At 39.5% G+C, this 25,210-nt stretch overlaps 1 protein-coding gene across 1 annotated transcript; it reads right to left on the minus strand.

Annotated features, from left to right (window-relative positions):
- Positions 1–1,889: 1,889 nt before the first annotated feature.
- Positions 1,890–19,120, minus strand: rab11fip2 (RAB11 family interacting protein 2 (class I)). Its single transcript, XM_032507327.1, has 6 exons — positions 18,901–19,120; positions 17,613–18,190; positions 13,710–14,116; positions 11,730–12,075; positions 9,890–9,962; positions 1,890–7,352 (listed from the first exon to the last, which is right to left on the minus strand). The coding sequence occupies exons 2-6, from the start codon at positions 17,966–17,968 to the stop codon at positions 7,128–7,130; spliced, it is 1,407 nt and encodes a 468-aa protein (XP_032363218.1). The 5' UTR covers positions 17,969–18,190; positions 18,901–19,120; the 3' UTR covers positions 1,890–7,127.
- Positions 19,121–25,210: the final 6,090 nt, after the last annotated feature.

The raw sequence follows: 25,210 nt of genomic DNA on the forward strand, positions 1-25,210 counted from the left end.
ATACTTTTTTTTATAGATCAGCACATCATTACTGAATTCCCTAACGATGATTCACTGGCTTGTCCTCAATTATCTGAGTTTTTCACAAAAGCTCCATATAAAAGCTCTGACACTACAGTGTGTGAAAGCAAATAAAATGTTTGTTTAACTTATTTTAGTTTTTATTACATTTATACTTTTTAATGGGTAAGGCTAAACTGTATGTGTTTATTGACACTCCCTTTTGCAGCTATGCATTCTAGTCTGTATCCTTCACCCTTGTTTGCTGTTTAATGTTTTCCTCTGGTGGTCAAATGGCTTTGTTCACCTGATACCAGACGCGTGGCAGCTATCAGAGGAAGACAATACCATCAATACAATGCACAACGCTGCAACACGTTTGACACCTGATTTATCTCAAGCACCTATTCAGAATAGTCAACTATTCAGCAGAGTCCTGCATTGGAGGAGTGGGTGGGGTTTGATACTCTAGGGAGTTTGCAGGGTTAACCTTGACATCTGGCCCCCGATCATCCAACAAGTTCAGACCAGCTGCCCAAATAGGTCTGTTTTTTCCCCCTAAAAACACCTCATCCATCTGCTGAATTTCTCCTCATATAAGTTTCTCCATGATTGCCTGAGGCACTTCCATTCACAGACACGTGTGGGGTGACACTGATCCCTGCTATGACGCCCATCCATATTTAAAGGGGAGTACAGGTGACCTGTGGGTGGCCCTCTTTGGCACGCTTGGGCTCTCCTGCACCCACAGAATCTTACATAACACGTTTGCTGGATATTTCCTCAAATTACAGCAATATGATATAATGCACAATGAACTAAGGGGCTTTAATCTAGAAGGCACTCAGATGACACGTGCCGTACAAAAGCTGGGATCTGTGAAACTGATCTGCTGATGACTGTGTAAGGATGACAACGAGTATGCCAATTAGCTTATGAATACAACAGGTGACACCTACATAAAGCCCAATTACACACTTATTTGTGTTCGGTGTCTCCCAAGGCAGACTATAAGTTACCACAGGAAGATAAAAAATTAATCACGATGCACGCTACCAATTCTGTCACCATTAACAATAATCTTGAAATTAACTTCATGAGAAGGGCTGCATCTAACTAAGTTTAATGTAATTATTCAATCAGCACAGGTGGTTCTGTCACTTTGTCAGTCATCTGTAGCATTCAAAGATTGTTTCATTTAAGAAATGATGCTGTCAATTTCATACAGTAATTTTGTTTTTTCCTGGTGTCCGTGGTTACCACTGCTATGACAAGAGTGGCAGCTGCTGCGGTGTAGAGGTGCACCTCTTCTGGGACTACTGGATTGAGATGACAGGGGAGAGGTCATGTTTTAACCTGCTATGCGGCGGGGAAGCAATCCGATCCACTATTTAAAAGCATCAGCCAGTAAACAACACAAGTGTTTCTGGTCCCAAACGACTTCACACAGTCTTGTTGCACACATAGGCAAATTAGAGTGGAGTTTTAACAAGCAATCTTGTTATTCAGTTGTCAAACGATGCCACTTCTCTCTTTTGCCAGGAAGGCATGGGAACTTCTCCAGAGTAAAAAGGAAGAGCTGCTTTAAGCAAGGTTGAAAACAAAGAAAAACAAAAGCTTTGACACAAATCAGCACAATTCAACACTAATCATGGTTTGACTGCCAGTGAGATCAGAGTTAATTGAGAGTGGCTTTTAATTTATCCGTAAGAATGATAGAACAGGTGTTCTACAGTTGAAAAGCAATCTACTTTAGGGAAGATTTGCATCAAATGTACACAGCAGTGTTTGTTTAGCCGGATCAGCTGCAAAATGTAAGGATGCATTTAATAAAATGTAATGTCTTTACTGACTATTTTGCTTAAAAAACAACCCAAATCCAGCAGCAGTTATCATTTACCGTGTTTATTAAAAAGGACAATACAATCTTGTGTGTGCCTTTAAAACTACATTAATGTAGGACATTGGCACTTAATTATAATGATGGTGATAATATCTAAAAGTTATTGTTTGAAACTGTAGTACATGGAGAATGGGTGAATATTAAGAAATGCATCACCAAATTCTCATGACTTAGTGCTTGTGTTGGCACTTTATATACAGTACAGTCATCATAAACAGCATTGTACTGTTATTATAATACATACGTCTTCTAGACCCCTATGTGTTTCCAGAACTAAAATAATAATACAAAAAGTCTTACAATCTTGTCCCCACACATTCAGGTATGAAAGTCTTGCATATTGTCAAAATAAACACAAAACCCATCTACCTTCTCCCATGAAAGGACATTTTTGTTAACACTATACAATTCTGAATACATTACATGAAGGTAGATGGAAATGAACCCAATCCAGTAGAATCAATGTTTCCAGATCAGGAAAATGCCATTTAATTTGGCAAAAATATTAAGTGTTACATAATCAAAACATGTGATTTACATGCAGAAATGACAAGTATCGAAACAAGACACATTTAATTTATCTTATTACATTACAAGGTGTGTGCCCGTGTAAACAGCGAGACCCAGTACACATTGACTTCAGAAGAAGTCCAACATGTAAGTATCAAAATGACATTTTAGGTCTCTGCCACGTTGGGGATATAAACTCAACTCAAATTATGTTTAATTGTGTTGGCACCTTTGTGCACCCGACTCTGTAAACTCAATGAAGCTTTGCTAACTGGCGAGATCTTTTATAAACACAGTCAAAACTGTGTGCCACATTACAAGCAACGTCAGGGGATTTAGCGGGAGCTTAAGTCTTAGTGTCTGGCAGCTGTATGTGGCCTATGGCAAGCACCATCATACTATCAGTAGAAGACTTAAGAGACTGCCGGAGCAGAATTGTGAGATCCGACTTGAGCTTTATTTCATCTTCATCAATAGGTTCAATGCATGCTTCGACAACATAGAAAAAAATCCCCTTATGTTTGCACCGTTTTTTTCCGTTTTTGAATGCTGCGGACATTCACCTACAACACTTAAAACATATTCCAATGCATGTGCAAAACGATCTATACAAATTTAAATTACGACAGGCCATGGCCAAATTGTCTAGGAAATTTTGCCTGCTTGCATTTTGAGTGCTTTGCATATTCAAACACTGGCATTAATTGGATGACAAACATTATGCAAAGAAGCAAGAAAGAAGTATAATAATGATGCAGGGTTGTTGTTTTTTTTGCAATGTACCCCTTTACAATGTTGCAAAATTTATTTGAAAATGCTTTTCATTTAAATGTGTGTTTTAGTCTGACATCTTTCAAAGCACCAAATTAGATTAAAGAACAAAGCAAATGTAGCAATCAAGCTGAAAGAAAATATGACAGGCAAAAGGAATTAATTTGAACAACACTCCCCTCAATTTTCATTTGAACTAAATAACCTCAGGGTCCAAATGTGTTCAATATTTATTTATTTAAAAGACCTTATCATTTGTTATTTCAGAATTCAAGCAAAGCCACGGCACTTTCGGGTACACTGTAGACCTGAGTGTAAATCACCTGTTCCATACTCAGTGATGCACATGACGACCTACACTTACACCACACGCTTTTGCTTTGCCAGCATGCGTGTTTACCAATGTCAGTTTAGCTCAAATGAAAGATGGGTGGTAAATACTTTTCTTCCGTTTTGCACTTAATTGCCACTTTCGCACATTTTCAAACATTTTGCCGCACAAAGAAATGTGCAAAAAGTCCAAGGAGGTGAGGTGATATTACAAAGTGACTATACAGTATGTACAGTGGAAGTACTAGGAGCTCAGCGAGGTCCATGAACAACTGGCTAACGACCCATACAGACTACATAAAGCAGTTGGCATTCGTCTGTAACATGGGAGTTCACACTCCAGCCGATGTAGGAAGGCAATCAGTGGGAAGATGCTTCTAATCCACATTTCTTCTTGATAAGTCTCACATAATACTCATTGTTTTTCACAATATATATACACAGATCAAATAACCATTCTCCAACACAAAGGAATTTACCAAACATCTGTGTCACATCATCGCACAAAACCATATGTACCGACAATAACCTCCTGTCCATAATGAAGATGTCTGAGTTTTGTCAGACTAATAGAGGAAAGATGGGGGGCCGGGGGACCATATGAAATGATATCTTTGGATACACCAAATACTTTAAAAGGCAAGCAAGGTTCAATAGCCTTGTTAGTGTACTGTATAGGATTATACATTTCAGAATTATGTATTTCAAAAGAAAACCAGAATACATTCATTAACAAGAGATTTTGGCTTCAAGTCCAAAAGGTGATCACATACCTTCAGATGAAGCAGCAGTAAAAAGTAGTAAATGACAAACTGTTTCTGTTAATTTATGTTCATGAAGAACATAAATTAACAAGTGTTTTTGACTGTCGACATTCTAAAGATCCAGTGTAGCACTCAGTTGTGATTTGGTATCATACAGTGTAAAGGTCAAATATAAGACGGAAAAGTAATTACATAAAAAGATATAAATACCAGAAATAATACCAGCAAAAAAACAATGTGGATCATCTTGTGATAACAAAGTTTGATAGAACATTTAAAATGTGTGTTACTATGATAATACAAAGCGTGTTTAACACTGTACTCAAAGCTGCTTTCCATTTTACAGGAATGAACTCTTTGAAAATGTAAACCAAAACGTCAGTGATTGTTGAACATCTAGCTCAAGCCCAGGTATATTGGCCTCTTTTTGAGATTAACCTTTAGGTACTCATTTTAGTACCAGCAGTGCTTTCCAAAAGCTGCCCCGTAGCTTAATCAGCTGTCGTTTAGTAGAAACTGCTCAATACACAGAATGAATGAGTTGAACATGAAAACAACAACACATGCTGTTATGACATTAGCATCACAGATTGAGGGGACATATGCGAGGACATGAAACTGTGAAAGAGGACAGTTAGCATCTGACAGAGGCTGTCAACAGTTATTTTTGACCTGAACGACACTCTTTGGCAGTTTACCTCGAACAATTAAGGACCAATCGTCATTAGTACTCAGTGATCTGATCAGACACTTTTATCTTACTGTATATGAATTAGGGGTGTACGATTCAGAAAATGTCAAAATTCGATTCCGATTTTTAAGCTCACGATTCAATATCAATTCTCGATTCAAAAACTGATTCACAGTATGCAAAGGTAGTTACATTTCCTATGTATGTATACATATATATACTAATATCCATATTATTCATGTGGATTTGTTTAACATCCTGTTATGATCTATGCGTATGTTGAGTGTGATGTCTGTAAGCTACTGGGACCTTAAATTTCCCCTCGGGGATCATAAAGTATCAATCAATCAATCAATCAATAAATCAATCATGTGATTGCAGTGGACATACAATTAAAAAAGTATTTAATTGATTTTTGGAATTCTATAAATCTCAAAATTTTGAATCAGTAAGGCTTGAATTACCATTCAAAGCAATTTTTTGCACACCCCTAATATGAATGTTAGAATTTGGACTGTTGACCAAAAAACCCATGTGAAATATACTTACGCACGATGCATAATTCATTTGTGACTAGGTATACAGAAAGACATTAAAGCCAATGGTAATTACATGTAAAACTGTATTTTAAGACCTTAATATGTGAATACTTATCATGAGATTTTATTTAATTTTTACTAACTGTATAGTGTTAATACGGTAGAAAGGGTGGTGAGGGAGAGGGTATTGGGATACAGTGGGGTTCTTACCATAAAGTACCTTACAAATACATTGAAATAATGGCCAATTGTAAATGAGCCGTGATACATCTGTAAATAAAGATTGTTCAGCATGTATCCACATGTGCAGCTAGGTACCATTAATACAATCTTCAGCAAAAAAACTGGCAATCAGTGGAGGCTGTAACAAAGACCTCCAGGCTGTTCCAGTGAATCAAATCAATATTAAGAGACGAGTTAGACTCAAAGATGTGATTAAATGTAAACAAGAACATTACCAGCAGAATATAAAGCAAGATACTCAAGTTATGATTATTGCACTTAAAGTCAGTGAAATTATCACGTTTAGTGATTGACTGGGACCCCTGGTCCGAGATACATAAATGATAGTCATCACAAATAAAATAAAAGAATAAAATGTCAGTAACTGATAACAGCAATTTACGTTTGTTCATTTAAAAAGAAAAAGAAGAAGAAATCCCATGACTCAGTAAGCTAGAGAGAAACCAGACTCCCAGCTTCTTACCGTAACTCTCATCCAGTCTTTTTTTAAGAATAGCCATGAATCACTCAGGCTGTTGTGGAGAAGAGCAAAGTTCATCCAGATCTGTAGCAGAGAAGAGGTTAGCAACGAAGCTGATGTTGCCGCCGGTGATGGGTTTTGTAGTTCAGGTGGCCAGTTTGAGACTCGCGCAAGGGTGTATACACTGCAACTCCAGCTTATACTTATCAACCGTTTGACTGTCTTTCAGCAACCTGCACACATGCCACTACACCTTCTGGTATACATAAATTTGGCTGCATTTGTACCTTAACAGCTTCTGGGCAGAAGATGGCAGCTGCTTGTGCAACAGACCTCCGTAGGTTCACAAGTGGATAAAATTTAGCTAAACCTAACCTTTTTCAAAAAATATGGATTTGATTGGACACAAATCAATCGATGCTGATCCTATTTAACTACCTAAAAATGCACCGCAGCAAGTATTCATAAATTAATTTGAAAATGTAAATATAGGAATGCTAAACATACCTCTGTGCTAACATAATCAACTTATTGAAAAAAATATATAAAAACTACATCCCCCTGGTGGCCAGGTTGGCTCAGTAGTAGAGCAGGCGCACGTGTACCTTGAGGTTTATGCCTCGACGCAGAGGTCCAGGGTTTGAATCCAACCTGTGACGATTTCCTGAATGTCTCCCCCCCCCCCCCCTCTTTGACCTAGCTGTCTTGTCAACAATGGCAGAAAAGCCCCAAAAAATTATCTTGAAAAAAATAAAAACTACATCCCTTGACTAAAAATGTTTTAAAGCAAAGGCATAAATCAATCACAAATTTTGCTTTGATCAATCCCATTTGTTCCCACTTATTTTACCACGTGATATTGATGCGCGCTAAACCCTATTTACCGGTAGTAACTTTTTATCCTGTGTCTTTCTTGTTACTTTTTGGAAAGTTTACCCGCCTTCTTCTTTGGCTCATACGGTGTCCGTAGAATGCTCGGCGTCTCCTCCATGACGCGCACAAGTAGGTTATCGATGTAGTCTTCCAGCTCCCTGATGTGGGCATCTTTCTTTTTCACTACTTCTTTCTGCTTGACGAGTTCCTGCACAACTTCCTCAAAGGACAAGTTGCTGTAGGCAGCCATGCTTTCCTGTTTCACCTCCTGAAAATAAATGTAAATGTAAATGTAAATGTGCTGTATTTATATAGCGCTTTTCCAGTCTTAACAACTGCTCAAAGCGCTTTTACATCTACAGGAAACATTCACCATTCACACACATTCATACACTGTGGCCGGGGCTGCCGTACAAGGTGCCACCTGCTCATCAGATAAACATTCATACACATTCACACTCCGATGCGCAGCACCGGGGGCAACTCGGGGTTCAGTGTCTTGCCCAAGGACACTTCGACAATGACTGCAGGGGCGGGGATCGAACCACCAACCTTCCGATTGGCAGGCAACCGCTCTACCACTGAGCCACAGCCGCCCTTAAATAGGAAATTAAATAGGAAAATAGGAAACATTGTATATCAATAAAATAAATGCTCTATTAACCCCAGAAGATTTTAAGGTTACATGCTCCATAATCATATTTTTGCATAGACACAGACATAGACATAGATCCTTGTAAAAGTAGACTAAAATGGTTGAATTACCTTCTATTAAATGACAGCATCTGATAAGAGTAGCAAGAGTAAAGATACCCTTTAAATTTGCTCACAATATGACTGAGAAAATAGACTAATTAGACGTGTTGGTCTAATGTGACATTAACCGTCATGTGTTTATCTCGGGTTTTCTGTTGCTAATAAAGTCTAATTGAGAGTTGGTAGGATGAGACTCTTCACAAAAGGGATTTAGCACTGACAGGTCAAGGAATTATATGGCAGATGTTATGATCTAATACTGTGTAACAGTGTTTATAATGAGAATCAAAAGGCAGTTTAACTGCTCTAATGGGACTTAGCAGCAATCAGCTAGCATCTTGACAAAGGGGCTCTCCTTTTACTTCAGTCCGAAGCATCTAAAAGCATGACTTCTCGAGAGAACAATCGTCAGTTTGGGCAAAAACTAACAAGCCTGCCAGAACTTCACAATAAAGATTACCCCCAAAAATGGAATCTTTGTTTTTAGGGGAAAATACCAGGCTGCATATTTCTGCAATTAAAGGTCAGGCTTTTAAATACCAAAATAAGGATGAAGCCCAAGCCCAGCTTTGCATTTGGATAGAGCAGTGTGGTATGGTATGTGCAGATCATATTGCGCGGGTACGAGAAGAGCTGTAATCGTTTTTAATGAGGGACCACTTTATCGCTTCAGTGCTGGGCATCCTCCCCCGAACGGATAGAGCAGCAAAGCCTTCACCCTGTTTAAAATACCACACTTATCAGCTTCCACTCCCATGCACCATTCAAGCCTCTACTGCTGGGCAAAGACAATGCAGAAAGACCTGGAGCGGGACTGCTTACCAGGTATCTTATCGCTTCTAACAGCATAGAGGCTACTGTGGGGCGACACAAACCAAAATGAAATATTTGCCAGTGAGATTAAATGTCCAACGTAAGGAGGGTTTCAAGAACAGATCTCGGTAACCTATTCCTCACACAAAACACAAAAAAAGCATCTCACTGAAAGATACTGCACTTAAGCCATCTGAGGGGAAATAAGAGAAGGGACAGCCATATGGATGTTAGTTTCATTTACAAGCATGTGTACGTGCACATGCTCGTGCTCTCACACACATACACAGACACACACATGCAGAATAATAATCAGGAGCTTTAGTGGCTGGTGACAAAGGCCTGGAAATGACCATGAATTGGCAAAGTAATGGTGACCATTTTTCTGCGATCAGTAGTGAGGAGAAGATAAGGCGCACACTTGGCATTCTCCAGTTGTGTCATTACAGTTTCTAATGAGCTCAGCTTTGAGAATCTAAAAGCTCAGTCCTTTGAAATCTCTCACTGCCCCCCCACACCCCCCACCCTTCCCCCTGTGTGTGGTTAATTAGGGACTTGAAGCGGAGGAAATGGGAGCTGCCATTTCTGCAAGGCACTGCGGCATGTACAGGGGCACATGTGTGGATACCGACAGCCCTCAACACCCACAAAGAAAGGTGAGGAAAGCTATTATCAGCATTCTCTTTCTCATTTAGGCATCGCTTTAGCTACTGCTCCCACTGCTCCCTCATAAATACCAAATATGCTGTGTAATAGTCTACAAATGTGACTTTTTTTTCCAAATTAGAAATGCTAAATAATTTAAACTAAATACAAACTAAAACATGTAGGAATAATGTATTAATCATTAAAACTAAATAGGCCTTTTTTTCCCAACAAAAGCCTCCAATTATGAAATAAGTGCAACACACCACTATGATTGACCTTACAGACCAAAATTTCACACCACTTCAAATTACAATCAGATCAGATGTGATGACTGATGTATGCAGCTGCTAATTAGTTGAATGGCACATCCAAATTTTCAGAGGCCTCGGAGATCAATGTCACCAGCTGCTATGTCAAATGAAAGTTAAGAGTTCTCAATTACAAATCTGCATGACACTACACAGGAAGTAAGGACAACGTTGCAACTGCTGGGGTCATCTCTTCTTCCATCTCAATCATTGTTACAATGTGCCATTTCACCTGACATTTCCATTGCTTTTACAAGAAGGGTTGTGCCTTCTGACTTACCTTTTTCTTGCCATGGATGTCCTTCTTCTGTTGGCCAAATGTGATGTCTTCATTTCCTGTGAACTTTTTATCCCTGTGAAGCAATCACAGAGAAAAATCAGTATTCACACAAAGGCATTGCAGGGACAAGTCACCACCTCACTAATTCAGGCCTCTATAAATTGGGATATTAATGTTGACTGACGTAGCTTATCAAGAAATAAGAAATGCATTATGGCACGTTTCTGCGACAACTACAAATAGTTTTATCAATAAGCAATATACCATAAAACCACCTTTTCTGCACCACATTATAAATCCCCACCAAACTACTGCATGACAAAGGGAGCAGTAAAGATGATGGACTAGTGCCTACAGAGATAAGTGGTTAATTGGGTGGTCTATCTCTGCAGAGGATCTCATTACTATAGCTCAGAGGGCTCGGTTATCAAGCCCAGGCTCTCTAAAGAGCCACTAATGACACCTTCCACTCTGATAATCCAGAATTTAGCCACAGCGCTAACCAACTCTTTAACACAGGAAATATTCTAAATTCTGATTCTGCATGGGAAATCGGTTTCGGATTCTGGTATAGATGTAACCAGCGCGGTGGAAATGTTTAAACAACAGCTCTTAACAGGGGGGGGGGGGTGTCCATCAGATAGTAGATTCTAATCAACAGCAGTTTTCAAAACTTTACGGGAATGCTGCAACCAATATCCTGTAGTACAGTGGTTGTCCCATGGGATAGCAAGGTCACATTTTGGGATTGTGAGATAATTTATGGAATATGATGAAAAACATACAAGAGTGATATGCTACAAATGTATAACAATCTCTGCTGTACAGGTGCTGAATGCAGATTGTAGCCACATGGAAGTAGGCTAAATTCAAGGCATGGAAGAAATGGCTATTTCAGTGGAACATATTAGGAAGTTAGTTATCAAATTGTTTCTTTAGTCACACAGTCTCAAACAGCTGATATTGTTCAAATACACCACCAAACCAAGGAATTGCAGCCGTTTGTCTCAAATGTTTGTTGATGTGAGACGGACAAATCAAAAGAAAGGTAACTTTTAATATAAGTGAGCATTTGTTGTCCATGTAAAATACATTAACCAGAGAGAGGGACATTTACAGAAGTTGCTCCCTCAATAGAAAGGATTCCAGATTTCTAAATTAGGCACTCTAAGCCCAAGAGGGACAAATGAGGAATTGGATTTTAAGCCATTTTTGTAACGTCTTCTGGATTATTTTTGTCCTTAAAGGACAGACGTAGTTGAGAACAAATGAAAATTCCTTAAGGGGTGGATGTGTTGAGGTCCACTGCGGATTGATTGACTTTAAAATGAGTAAGGGTGAGTTGTATGAAGAGATGAAAGAGAGTTTATTAAGCTCTGTTTTCAAGATTATATTCCTCTGTATTGAAAAATGAAAATTCAACATTTCAACCATTGATTGATTATTATGAAAGATTGTAAATGCTAAATTATTTTCTAAAAAAAGGTGGCTGCAATATATGTTTTGTATTTATGGTCATTTTCATCTCTCTTGTAAAAACAGTAATAACGGTATGTTTTTTAAAAGGCTTTATTTAAATATCTGGTATCAGCAGTGATTTATAGGTCACATGAATGGACAAGAGAGACAACCTAAAACTGTAACTAGACAGTACTGACCAAATAGAAAGCAAGATTCTCTTACCGTTTTGCCTATTGCTCGCCTAAAATATTTTCAGAAACATATTTTGGTGCTATCTTCAGGAATAATAGGAGATGTCTGTTTTCTCTGGTCACGTAGCACCAATTTCAAAAATGTTTGCGCCATCCTACAGCATAGACAGCGGAATTTTTATTTTTACCTGGCTTTGTAGTTGGAGAAAAACGGGTTAGTGTCTGCTTGCGAGTCTCCACTAAAGGGGTTGGGGGAACGCAGATCTCCAGAGCTGCCCGAATGGCCGCCGTTGTTGGTCTTGCGGCCTTCCTTCTTTCCTGTCACGCGTTCCAGTAGGCTGACCTTCTCCTTTTTCTCCTTCCGCTCTGCCCGGTCCCACAGCTGCCCGTGCTCCCCCTCAAATGGGTTGCGGTTGCGTGGGAGCGTGGCATACTTCTGTGGCAGGGTGTCACTGATATCAGTGAAAGGGTCACTGTGTGCCTCGCCGTCCTGGTAGCCTGGCACCTCGCTCTGGGAACGCCTGTGAGGGCCGCCTGTACTCCCGGGAAGAGAAACCAAAAACTACGTCAACTTCTGACCTACGTATCTATGCATATCACCATCTGTGACAAGTTAAGAAGGATCTAATCTGGCTTGGCCAATACCACTGATCTGATGTCATTAAATTCAAAACTGATCGATGGTTGCTTTCTGTTCCTAAACCCTTACATACATTTTTACAGAGATAATAAAGGAAGTTGTAAAATTCACCACTTTGTGTTGTGTAGTATTTAGTCAAGTTATTTTCCAAGTTGGTCTTGTGGCTCTTTCAACTCATACTACACCACAAAAGAAAGATTTCACTGGGAGCAGAAAGGACAGCTTATTTTATTATTTATACCCTCCAAATCTACAATTGCATTCCTCCTACCCTCCTACTTTGGATAAGTTCTCCTCCTCTGCATGCCAATCTGGATAATCACAAAGACGCTTGATAAAGTAAAAATGATCATAACGTAACTGCCTCAGATACCTGTGCAGTGGAGATTGAACAGTCAAGATGGAGCGGGCAGTGAATTAAGTAAGCTTATTTATTTGCCATTTACAATTACCGTATTTGTACATTTAGAGACCAACAATTAAGTCAATGGTCATGACTATCAGACAGTTCTGATAGTTGCACCTTCCCCTGGCAGTAGAATGAATTTTACTGCTTCATTGATTAACAAATAACAAAGTTGCTAATCATTACCGGACACGAAAACTGACATCACTGGATAAAGAAGAAGTGATCGATAAAGACATTTAAGCTCAACATTTAAGGCCCATTCTTATCCATCCTTCAGCCTATCTGGTTACTACACAATGCAGGACAGTATACATGAGAAGCCAATGGCGTTTCAGCACAGAAAATAAAACAGCATTTTTATTATTATTATAATTATTACAAGCTTCTTTTGCATGGTATGTGTTTTGACTAGCAAGTTTCCTGAACATCGCAAATATTGTGGCATTAGCTACGGCAACTAATGGACAAAGGATGCAAATGGGAGGCCAATGTTTTACTGCTTAGCAACCGATATCAATAAAAGGTCTAATTTATATGAACAACCTACATAACTATCTAGTTTAGGTAAGGCTTATAAACCTTATACTGTAAATATATTTGTAATTCCCTATAGCTATATGACTTTTATCAACCTGTACTGATGGCTACTAGACATTGCAACAGCATCCCATGTCAAGAGTAAGGCAGTCACTCAAGAATAAATACAAGAATAAAATAATTTAGACCAGGTAGATATATAAAACATTGTTAGGAGACACCATACATACCACAATGCTACAACACTTTTATAAATAACTGAAACTGTGGGGACCGTAACCAGTCTGTTGATTGTGCCACTTTTCTCCAGCCTTGAAAATTAATATTCTGTACATAAATAATGAATATGAGAATTTAGCTATGACTTAGTGATCACCAGTGACTTCACTTGGTAAGAAACGTGATAGTGTGTGTGTGTGTGTGTGTAAATATATATAAAAACTATCACCAAGTCCCTGACACCAAGCAGCAATAAAAACTTACCTTGGAGATAAAGAAAAATATGTTTTTAACTGCAAAATTCAAACAAACTGCTGCAACAAGTCAAAAAATAAATCAAAATAAAGAAGCTTTGGTCCTCACCACGCTCTTCAATGGAGTTCATGGAATCCTGTTTGGGCCGAAAGTGAGTCCCAATGAGATCGGACATGGAATGGGCTGCAGAGAGTTTATGGGCCCCAGTGAGTAGTGGTCTCTTAACCTTTGTTTCAGGCTGGGGTTGTGGTTCTGGGGCGAAGGACTGACGGTCAGGCTCTGAGTCGCACATGGCAGAGCGAGGCAGGATGGCGGACGATGTGTCGCTAAAGTTGCCGTCATGTTTGCGACCCTTCATTTTGTCCTTCAGTTTGGAAAAAGGCGAGCGGGGCTTTTCCTTCATGGAGAGGTCAAACATGCTGGCTGTCATGTTGTTCCTTATGAACTGGATGCTTACTTGAATGCGGCCTCGGTCTTTCCTTTTCTTCCCCGGCTTGGACTCCAGGGAATACCAGCTAAAATGAGAGTGGAAGCTTAGGCTGAGTAAATTCAATGAGACAATTTATATAAAAAGAGCAGGGTTTATGAAAATCTCCTGAGTTGATTACACGTAACTCAACATGATTCAGAAAGACAGGTATACAAAGTCAGAATGTAGTAGAAGTCTTTACACTATCAAAACAATATGACAAAAGGAAAAAAATATCCCACATTCTTTCTAATGTGCTCTACCTACTTCTTTGTGGACACCACTGAAAAAGCTAATTTGAGCAGACTAATCCAAAAGCTACACACAAATGCAGGGGCTTAAATCATTTGAACTTCTTTTGACACAAGTGAGAATACAATTTATCATTCAGAGGATAAACATTATTCTTTGCATGCTGAACATAAGAAATAGCCTGCCGCTGAATAATACAGACAATTTCAGGCTGCTTTTGGGCTCCTATTTGTTTAACCTCTCTGCTTTATTCAACTGGAAGTAATGGGATTCATGCATTCACTATGAGCGAAATAAAGTGGCATTTGCACAAATCTGGCCTTTGTTCAGAAATGCAACGACAAGCAATTGGGAAATTGCAAAGCCACGTCGCAGGGCAGCCCAACAGTTCATACAAGCTAATGAGACATATCCTCTGTGTTATAGGGCTTGTGACAAAGCCAGCATCAGGATGAAACAACTGCAAGTCAATCTAGTCTGTCTGCTTTTGATAAATTAATCTTGAAATGCTGTGGGTGGATACTACTATGGTCACATCAATGAACAGTATATGCATTTGCACTCACGCCCCTCCATCATGGTGCAGTTTGATCAATAAAACGTATTGTTCTAAATCACCCCCAGTTTTGACTTAAATGCAACATTTTACTCAGATTCAAAGTCAAGACATAGTTGCACAACTTTGGTTTGTTCTCATATAATTACTGATACTTCTTTCCTGGATTTACATTGAGATTGGTAGTATCCCTTGAATTCCAGCATGAAATCAGATATCAGTTCAATCCAATAAAAGCTGTTGGTATTGGCTTTTAAAAACTGCAGCTGTTGAACGCTATTCTAAACCGTCTAGATGTGGCTCAGGATCCCAGTCATGAAAGGCCTTGCTGGGTCCGATTCCCAGGCTGCGCGCCACGCTCAGTCTGATCAGCAGCCACAGCATGCCGCTGCCGTGGGGCCGGGGCTGCACCTCACGTGTGTCTCAAGGCCAAGATAAACCTCCCAGTGCTTGGAACCACAATCCTCCCACTCGGGCCTGGACCGCTGGGAAACTCCTCACAATCAACAAACACAGGTGTGCGATAATTATGGGCTGCCTACTCAGATATCAAGACGGGCTTTCCTCCCCAATATGTCAGTTCAAAAACATTGCGGATGGGCTGCGGTGAACACAGACCCACTGTGGACTGTGGATATAGTATCGAGGGTCCCCGGCGTCATTGTCAAGTATGCCTGCAGTGTGGGATTAGGCCAACAAGCAACGTGAGCATATCCATTACAGAGCCTCTGCTAAAAAAAAGTGCACGGCCTCAAGGTGCATCGACTCAGGTCCCTAAAACAAATAAAACCCATCCACACTGATTATGACATATTGTGATTGTCCCAACTGATGGGCAAAGAGGAAGTGTGCTAATGTCTTTCTACATTGAAATGTGCAGTGAGCTAATTAACACCAGACTCAGTTTGGTTATTCTGTTCCTGTTTGCTTAATGTGGGGTTAAAATACATGTGTGTATGCTGAACTTGTAAGGGCCAATACCATAAAGTTCAACTTAATATAATACTTGATGGTTTGTTGGTTTAATTTATTCTATCTTTATGGATGATCTACTCAAACCTTTTATACCCAAATTTCACAAGAGGACAAACCTTAACCAAGCACGCACTAGGCATTGTGCAGGTAAACAGCCTCGACAAGTTACCTGTTAATGAAAGGGCTGACGCACTGAGACAGACACCCACTATTGGCAATCGATATTGCCTATAGGTAATCTAGAGTCTCCACTTCACCTGACTTGCATTCTGTTTAAGCTGAGGAAAGCCTCAGGAGCATTCAATCAAAATTAAAAACACATGGAGAATTAAGTAAACTCTACACTGAACAGGCCAACATTCAAACCCAGGTCTCTTTGGATGTGAAGAAAAGGTCATACTCCATTCACACCTTTGAAAACAATTGTATACATAGGAGTGACTTACAAGACATGTTTAGCCAGCTCCACTAGTTTCAGTAAGGCCAACTGCTGCTCACCATGTCAGTGATTAAGCTAAAAAAAAAAAAACTCTCAACAATGTAGGGAGGCAAATTCATTGGTAAGCCTCAAACAATAGAGGGTCATTAAGATGGAAAAGTTCAACCAAACTGTGCTCTCTAACTAAGCACAAAATGTACGACGTTGTCTGTAATAGTTGTGTTAGATAGTTTAAAACTGAAAAAGAATAAAATCTGGTGTTTCTGTTAGATCAGTTCCCCTGCTGTAAACATGTCTGGTCTTCACACATCTGACACATCTAATAAAATGTGTTTCTGAAACAAGTGCTTAAAGAGAATATAGTACAATGTAATAGTATTTAAAACCATGTGGTGTACAGGAGTTAGGTCATGAACTTAATTGAGAACAGAGCACAGAATGTAACACACAACACATTGGTATTATGCATAGCCTTATATAGCAATAACACATAGAAAATGTGACAAATAACTATTTTAATCCAGCCATGCTGTAATCCACATATGACTGGAATAATAGTTCTGCAAATATTTTCCACTTCCTCTCAAATGTCTTCACCAGCACATTGATGCATGACTGTCAGCTGGAGATGCAAAGTATGTGAATGCTAAAAAAGTATTGCATACAAAAGAGCTCAAATACTGTACATGTGATATTAAATACGGATACTACTCACGAGACTACTCAACTCAATTAAGCATCACCAAATACGACAGACTCAACCCAGTGTCTAAATTTCAATTACTTCACAAACTAATGCAGAAGATTATAAGCTACTTCCTTTTCCTATACTACATATGATGCATACATGAAGCTACTTTAGTGTTTCATCCTTCCCATATTAATTAGAACATTGTCAAAGTATTATCTTGTTAGGATAATATTGTGGCTCTAAGTTGTTTTGCAACATTTAGTGGGTGTATTATTGTCAACTAATAGCACTGCAATACCAGATGTGTACTTATTGTATCCCACTGGTTGCCTTAAATTGATTTTCATTTTCATATATTCACTGTATTCTGCCTTGATAAGCCAAAGGAGGCACATTGCCAACATGTTGAAGTAAATGAAATGGAGCAAATATTTCCTTTAATTATTTTTCATTCTGGATTGGTAGAGTGCACATTTTAGGTGTACACACATTACCTGAAAGAATTCAGCTTAAAAACCTATGACAGCAGAGTAAAACAGTATTCAATGCAAGTTTAAATCAACGACTTGTAAAACAATGCGCTTTGATGGGAGATCTTGGACTTTACATCTACAACATATAATACTTACTCAGTTTTCTTCCTTTGCTTGTTATCAAAGATTTCATTAAGGTTGATGGACCTTTGACCCAGGAACTTATCCATCCCAACCAAGGACCGATGCATCACTATAAGGCAGAGTTCATATACCTCTGGGTTGCCCTCCAAAAGTAAACCAGGTAATTCAAAGGAGGCTTCCTCTTTCCAGACAGGGGTAAGTGTCTTCTCTGCCACCGATGTTGAATACTTTTCTTTGCCCAGCTGGATGATAGTGTAGGCATCATTGGTGCCACTTTTGCCCTTGGGCTGTAAACCGGTTGCTTGAAGAACAGTGGCTTGGACATGGGTTGGAAACCACTTTTGAGACTGCTCGCCCAGTGACATCATCAACACTGGTTATCAACTGAAAGCCATTCAAAACTAAATTATAATGTATGTAGTTAGTGTGATAGCAAAACGCAAAAAGAAAACAAAAATCACTATAGTTTGTTGTACACGCTGGTGCAGCCTATGTGCCTAGAGTTGTAATCATTACAAGCAATGACAAGTCTGACAAACTGAGCTAGCCTCATCTTCAAATTATAGATGCCCAAGCCACTGTTGAGTTATCTGGAATTAAAAAAAAAGACAGAAAGAAACAAAAGAGCATCAGTGTCTTTATCCAGAATCATAACATGACTCATGTGGGTGTACAGGGAACATTGATATTAAGCCAGCTAATGGTTTCAGCCCATTTTGATAGATGTCACTTGCACCAACATGTGATGTTGAAATAATTACAACAAGTATATAGACAAAAACAGAAGTTGAATTGTGCTATACGATGCGATGTACAACAGTACATATAAATAGATCTCCCTAAGCGGGGGTAACAAGAAACTGATCATTTCATACAATGACATATTTTGGGGCTGGTTCATTGTTCACTGAGTAGGTGTCTTTTTCACTACCTTTGAGCAGCTCCAAGTCTCATCACTAGATGTCTCATCTCTACAGTCTGTGTCTCTGTTGTTCACTTTGAAATAAGACTGGGTTTCATTCACAAATTTAACGTTACAATAAAACAAGAAAACTCTATTAGGGTGGATTTTACCTTTAGGTAAGCATCTTTCCACAGGTTTGCCAAAACAAACTGAGCGGTTATTCAACTGACTAATAAGGTCTACTCATACGTTAAAGCAACTTTAAAGGCTACGAAGCAATATTTAATTAGTTTATATATAAGCTTTACAATTTGTAAGGGTTCCAGGATAACGTTAGCTACATGCGGCTAGCTACTGAGGTAGCAAGCACACAGAGCATCACACACAGCCGCTTACCTCGGGTTCATTTTCATCGACACTAGAAGGACATTCAGCACTTTGGGTCAGCAGAGACTGGCTTCACAAATACATTCATGTGATGTTTCCTGAGGAATATGGTAGCTAATGTTAGTTGTTGTTGGTGCTGGTGCTCCTGCTCCTGCTGCTGCTGCTGCTGCTGTTGTTACGCCTATCCATTGCTTTTCACTTCTGTCGGCAAGCGGCGAGCTTTACTTCCTAGTCTGACGTCACTTCCACCTCACCCCGGTGGAAGTTCTAGAAAAAAAAAGAAACGGTGCTCGCACATACGCTCGCGCACTACATACTGCGGCTACTGAGGTTTTAAAATGAAGATAGAGAAGTTAGGCTATTTTAACTAACACACACTTCACTTTAATATATCGTTATGTATATGCGTGTGCGCGTTTGTGTGTGCGCGCGCGCGTGTGCTCGGGGGATTCACTTTACTTGAGAGAGGTAAATCATACAAACATGGGAAGTGCTTTTGTCTCATGAGTGGGACATGGAGGTGCAGATAAGGGGTTCACTTGAATGAACGCAGACATGCTTGTCACCCCACTTGACAAGTGCATCTTAACCAAACACACCTGCCTATGTTGGTTTTATCGTTCTGCCGCAACCAGTGCAGTGTGTACACGGCACTGGCCTGAGGCTGCGGCTGGGCCATCCATCAAACGGAGATTATTGCACTTATCTGGAGTACATCTCTGAATGAAATGCTAAGGCTTAGTGAAATATTAGGCTGTACAAAAATGTGAGTCAGATAGGATTTAATACATTTGAGCATGTTACCCTCGTGTTTTGCATTAACTGTTGGTATTAGATGAATAATTACAGTTCACTGCCAATTTGCAACTGTAGCTATGAAACTATGTGGCAAAATGTAGGCTGTAGATATCACAGTCAGTGTTTGAGACTCAGCTATAATTAGTCGGTAAAGTAAAAACTTCTTCTCACCAGACCATTATTTGAACCAGTATTTAACCAGAAGAAATGATTTATATAAAATGTAATGACAGTATGTAACAAACAATATGTTCATGAAATGTCTTTACTTTAAGTTAATACTTCATCATAAAATACAATTCCATTAAAACCCTTACACTTCTAGTTTTCCTATTTATTTCCCCCCAGATAACCATTAGGTTAAAAAAATGGTATTATTCCATAATGTCTGACAGTGTTATGTTTTCTGTACCAGCTTGTTCCAACTCTTCATTTAAGCTCTACGTGCTCATAGACTAAACTATTCAAATCAAAGGGGCCAAGTTTTTTATGCCTGCTCCACTTAATAAGCTAGTCGTGTGCCTCATTTCATACATATTTCCCCCCAAATCAGCGAGACATATTTGGTATTTTTGGAAAGACTGATTTAAGGTTGGCGATATGATGATATAAACTCAACTGTAAGATGATACAAATTGATCAACCATTTGTCAGCGTTAATAGCTATCCCTTTCCTGTAGACTAAATATATATATATATATATATATATATATATATATATATATATATATATATATATATATAAATATATATACTATACATTCTAGTGTGATGAAGTACCAAAGTTTAAATTACTCACACAAATACTAGAATTTAAAATTCAGTTTAAAGTTTTGTTGGCTTTCACAAAGTTTGACTCCACAGCATGAGTCTACTGACTTAGCTATGGGTCGAAATAAAATGACCAGACAGCATTTCTAAGATTTGATTGGCTCTTGCTCCTGGGTGTATGGTGGCCGGGAGGGACAAAGTTTAAAGACAAGCAAAACCCCGAGGACTGTAACGAGTCCATATTTTGTTTACAATTGAAGGTGAGATCTGATAAGGCTTCCCATTCTAACAATAAAACATACTTAAATTGTTTTATGTATTCACACTGCAGAGCTCCTTATAGATGTCTAAGTGTCTGTGATTTATCCAGGCAGTCCCATCACTACTTACATTCCTTTTCAGGAATATTTTATTATCTGTTGTGGTTAGCAGTGTCAGGTTGAGCTGAATGAAATAGCGACCAGAGGCGTTCATATACACCATCAGGTTCATGACACTCTTCCTTAATTTGACAATAAGTCAAACACTTTCATATATTACTCTTTATAAGAACATAACACCACTGTACTGCTCCTTTTGGGAGATAAAACATGAAAGACACTGCATTCCAACATCGTTTGTATCCTTTTATTACTCTCCTCTACAGAGAATACATTGGTGCATATAAAAACAGCACGTTGTAAATTAGAGAGTAGTAATGTTAGGTCCCAGTCTACTTTCGGAGGGAATTACACTGAAGGTCGTAAACAGTCCGACATGTAAGTGAACCTGCATATATGGCCGGGTCCACATGTTGAGCCATATTAGCTGTAGCCCGTAACGGCCGGCCGCCATCCACTCTGTGCACATGGTTCTGGTTTAGGCCCCTTTTCAACACTAGATAGGTTGTATTACATTTATTAAACACTTTAAAAAATCTCTAGCTGCAAGATTGTCCATCTGTTGAGGACAAGAGAAAATATATGAAAGAGGCATAAAGCGCAGCGGGAAGAGGGGAAACAGTTGTGATGTCAGTGCTGGTCTTAATGTGGTGCAGGTCTAAGTCCTGGACAGATGACGGATTTAAAAGGTATAGCTTTTAGCCGAGTGAACAGTTAGATCACAGATGAATTTTAATAAAAAAAAGGAGAAAGGCACACAAATCACCTCTGCTTTGCGCTCAGGAATGTTTTTGTGCACGGCTTTGATATATAGGTGCAGATGTGCGACTGCAGCGTGACGAGCAGAGCTAAAAAGGGCTGCTAAGCTGGGGCAACATCCCTAAAGGCTTTGATTTCTACATCGTAACCTCAAAAAGAGTAAGTGAAACCGAAAAAAACTACAACATCCACAACTCGCTGGTCAATGAGCTCCATGTGTTGTTGTTTAATGACTCACTTTAAAAACAAAAAAGCAAGTTTAGAGGAGGAACATCTTTAGATGTTATATAGCGTTTTGATATTTGTTGAATTTCTCATCAGATCCCAAAACTTATTAATAAAACACGAAAAGAAAAGAAAAAAAATCCCACTAATTTTGAATCTAACCATCCAATTAGCACGGGTTTGTTTGTGGAGGAGGTGTTTTCTTCCTGCATGTCAATCATATGTGCACAGCTCTGTACTCTGCAACCAATAATTACACAAGACTCCCTCTTTCTTGGCTAACCATATTTGACAGTACCACTAAAGCAAAGCTGAGCAAAAGTATTCTCCAGTCTTTCCAGAACAGGGTGTCAGGGTGTGTTGTGGAAGCCGGGCGCCATTGTGTCTGCATTTTCAGCAGGGGGTATAGGCTAGTCTCGCTTTGCCAGACCATCCTTCACACGCTGCAGAGGAGGGTCTGGCTAGTCCACATAGCAATCTAGGATGGGAGAGAAACGGGCTCTGGTTTATTGGCATGTCTTTGAACCAATCACAATCATCATGGGTGGCGCTAAACTCCGCATGGAGCCGCTGCAAATTAGAGCAATCCCGGAAGTGTAACATTGTGTCTATAGACTATAGTAGTCTAGGTATAGCCCTATGCCTCGTCCCCAATTCTGTGTGAGATTGTCTTGGATAGAGGCTGCAGGAGCAGCTAGTTTGGTGACCTCAGGACTGTATGTTTTGGTGATGTAGTTGTATTGGGTTAATACATTCTAAATGGACTGAACTTATAAAGTGCTTTTCTACCTTAACAAAGCACTTTTTGCACAATTTGCATTCACCCCTTTCACACACCCATGGCCACAGGCACTTTGACATGTGGCCAGGAGAAGCCAGGGAACAAACGGCCAACCATGTGAGTAGTGGACGACCCGCTCTTCCTCCTGAGCCAAAGTCTCCCCTCAGCTCAAAATGAGGGACCATAAAGTGATAGGGACGAGGGTCAGCACTTCCAAACTTGAGACTATGGTCCACAGGAAACTTGATTGCCCCCTTGCCCTAAGTGAAGAAATTTGAATATCTCAGAAACATATCTTGTTCAACAGTGAGGCAAAAATTAAGCTGTGTGGGGCCGCCTGGGTAGCTCACCTGTATATAGAGGTGCACTCTTTGACGCAGAGGCCACGGGTTCGACTCCGACCTGTGGCCCTTTGCTGCATGTTTCCCACCCCGCCTGCCATTTCATGGCTTTAGCTGTCCTATAAAAGATCTGAGGAACAGTTAACCATAGTCCTCATAAATCCACTGGAGTTTAAAATTCTAACACATTGAAAGCCGAAGGAAATGGACATCAGCAATAAGACATTTTTTGGGCCTAAAAAATGGCCATAAAATGATCTTGAAAAAAGAAAAAAAAAGAAAATGAAGCTTGTGTGCTGCAACAGCTATGATGTTGGTGTTGTCCCGTATGTCCTCCTGAGGGAGGACATTAACCAGTCGATCTACGTTCCAATCCTCACCTATTGTCATGAGCTCTGGATAGTTGCTGAAAGAATGATTTCAAAGACACAAGAAGATGAGCTTGGTTTAAGAGGGTGTCTGTAAGCGCACACTTCGGGAAAGGGGTCTTCTCTCCAACAGAGAGAAGAGCCATAAAAGTCACCAAACATTCTCCTTAAAATGACATATTGTGGACTCTGCTAGTTATATTATTGTGCCATTTTCAAAGTTTACATAAGTGCCCAGCTCACTTTAAGACACCAAAAACGCTGTTCCAATGGTGAAACACTTGTCAGTCTTAAATATAACTTCTTACATTGCAAACAAAGAACTTTTTGATATGTACTATATGTCACAAAAAACACAGCTCAAGTCTTTCATAATCATCCATCCAACTCATCAGAAATGGATGACATTTAAAGTGGTGATATATAACTTTCTGTTGGTGTTGATTCTAGAGGCCTCTTTGGACCAAAGCGCTAGTGTTCTTACCACACCTGCTGTCTTAAAGCTCTTTTCTTTACGCTGCTGTATTGCCCACTGTAGAATACTAAGTTAGCGTCACCGAGAGGTCACATAGTCAGGATGAATATTTTGCCCAGACATAAAATCATCCATTCTCAATAAGAGAAAATGTTGCAGATGCATCGTTGCATTTCAAGTGTTGCATACTCACCCTGGATGTCTCGTGAGCTAAACCGGGGATCACTGTCACTGTGTCACGAGCCAAAGCTTAAAGAGATTGTTGTAGTAATAACTTATTTTGCGCATTTCATAAAACCCACGGGCGCTTTACACAACTCCAGGGGGACAAGGAAAAAGAAAATAGTCGGCCAACACAAAGACGGACTAAAAGAAATAAAACATCCACGCTTGTACTGGCGTACATCCACTTGCGCATTGTAAAGTTATTTTCTGAATGAAATGGGCGTTTTTGAATCATTTACAACCCTGTAAATTGCGTCTCCATCTATTGAAAGCCCAACAGAGATTTACTTTTTTTTTGCCCGTTGTCTTTCACTTTCCCTTTTAGCTGTTAAATGTTCTTCATTTAATTTCCTTCTTTTCTGTGATGGCCCTGCCCCAGTATCAGCCATAACTACAGCAGATAACTTCTAAAATAAAATTTAAATACAATTAGGCCTGTTTGAAGAAATCTCCTGTTACCTTTCACCTGACTCACTAACACAGGCTTTTCCGGTGTTCAGCCGAAATCTGTGACCCGTCAGATTGTGTGCTCTGTAGCGCCGTCTACCTGCTAAAAATCATTTTATGACTTTGCGGGAAAGATTGGACCTGGGCAAATGCAAAAAAAATAACTATATAAAATTAACATTCTTTTCACTGTTAGTCTCGTTTACTGTTACAGGTCACGTATGATCATCAGATGGAACATTACAGAAAAATTCAAAAGTTACATATAGTCACTTTAACTAACAAAGTTGTTTATTGACACAGCTTTTATAGTCTATAAATGCAAGAAAAGAAATACAGAGTGTCCCCGTAGGCCTCAAAATTAATGCTTTCTTACATGCACAGTTTAATGTCAGCAGAACACTCTGAGGTCATGTTTAGCGGGGCTAGGGAACAGGTGTCCCTCCTGCACTAGTCTGAAAAGACTCTACCCGGGCCAGAGGAAGCACCCACACGTGTATGCCCCGCAGTCAGCCCTGTCCAGGATGAAATAATTCATCAGGACTGTTCAGAAGAGACATTGTGAGGCAAAGTTCAGAGGCATGCTAATGACAAGAGCACGTTCACAGAGAAAAGGAAAACTGTCAGCTCTGAATGAATTGGAAACGGCAGAACAGAGGTTAGGCCTTTTCCAACTCCTTATATCTTTCTATAATCCATGTAGAGGGCTTGCAAATGTCCAAAAGAAATTGGTGGTTTTGTTGCACATG

The sequence above is a fragment of the Etheostoma spectabile genome, unplaced genomic scaffold (assembly GCF_008692095.1).
Source record: "Etheostoma spectabile isolate EspeVRDwgs_2016 unplaced genomic scaffold, UIUC_Espe_1.0 scaffold00002169, whole genome shotgun sequence".
NCBI classification, from domain to species: Eukaryota; Metazoa; Chordata; class Actinopteri; order Perciformes; family Percidae; genus Etheostoma; species Etheostoma spectabile.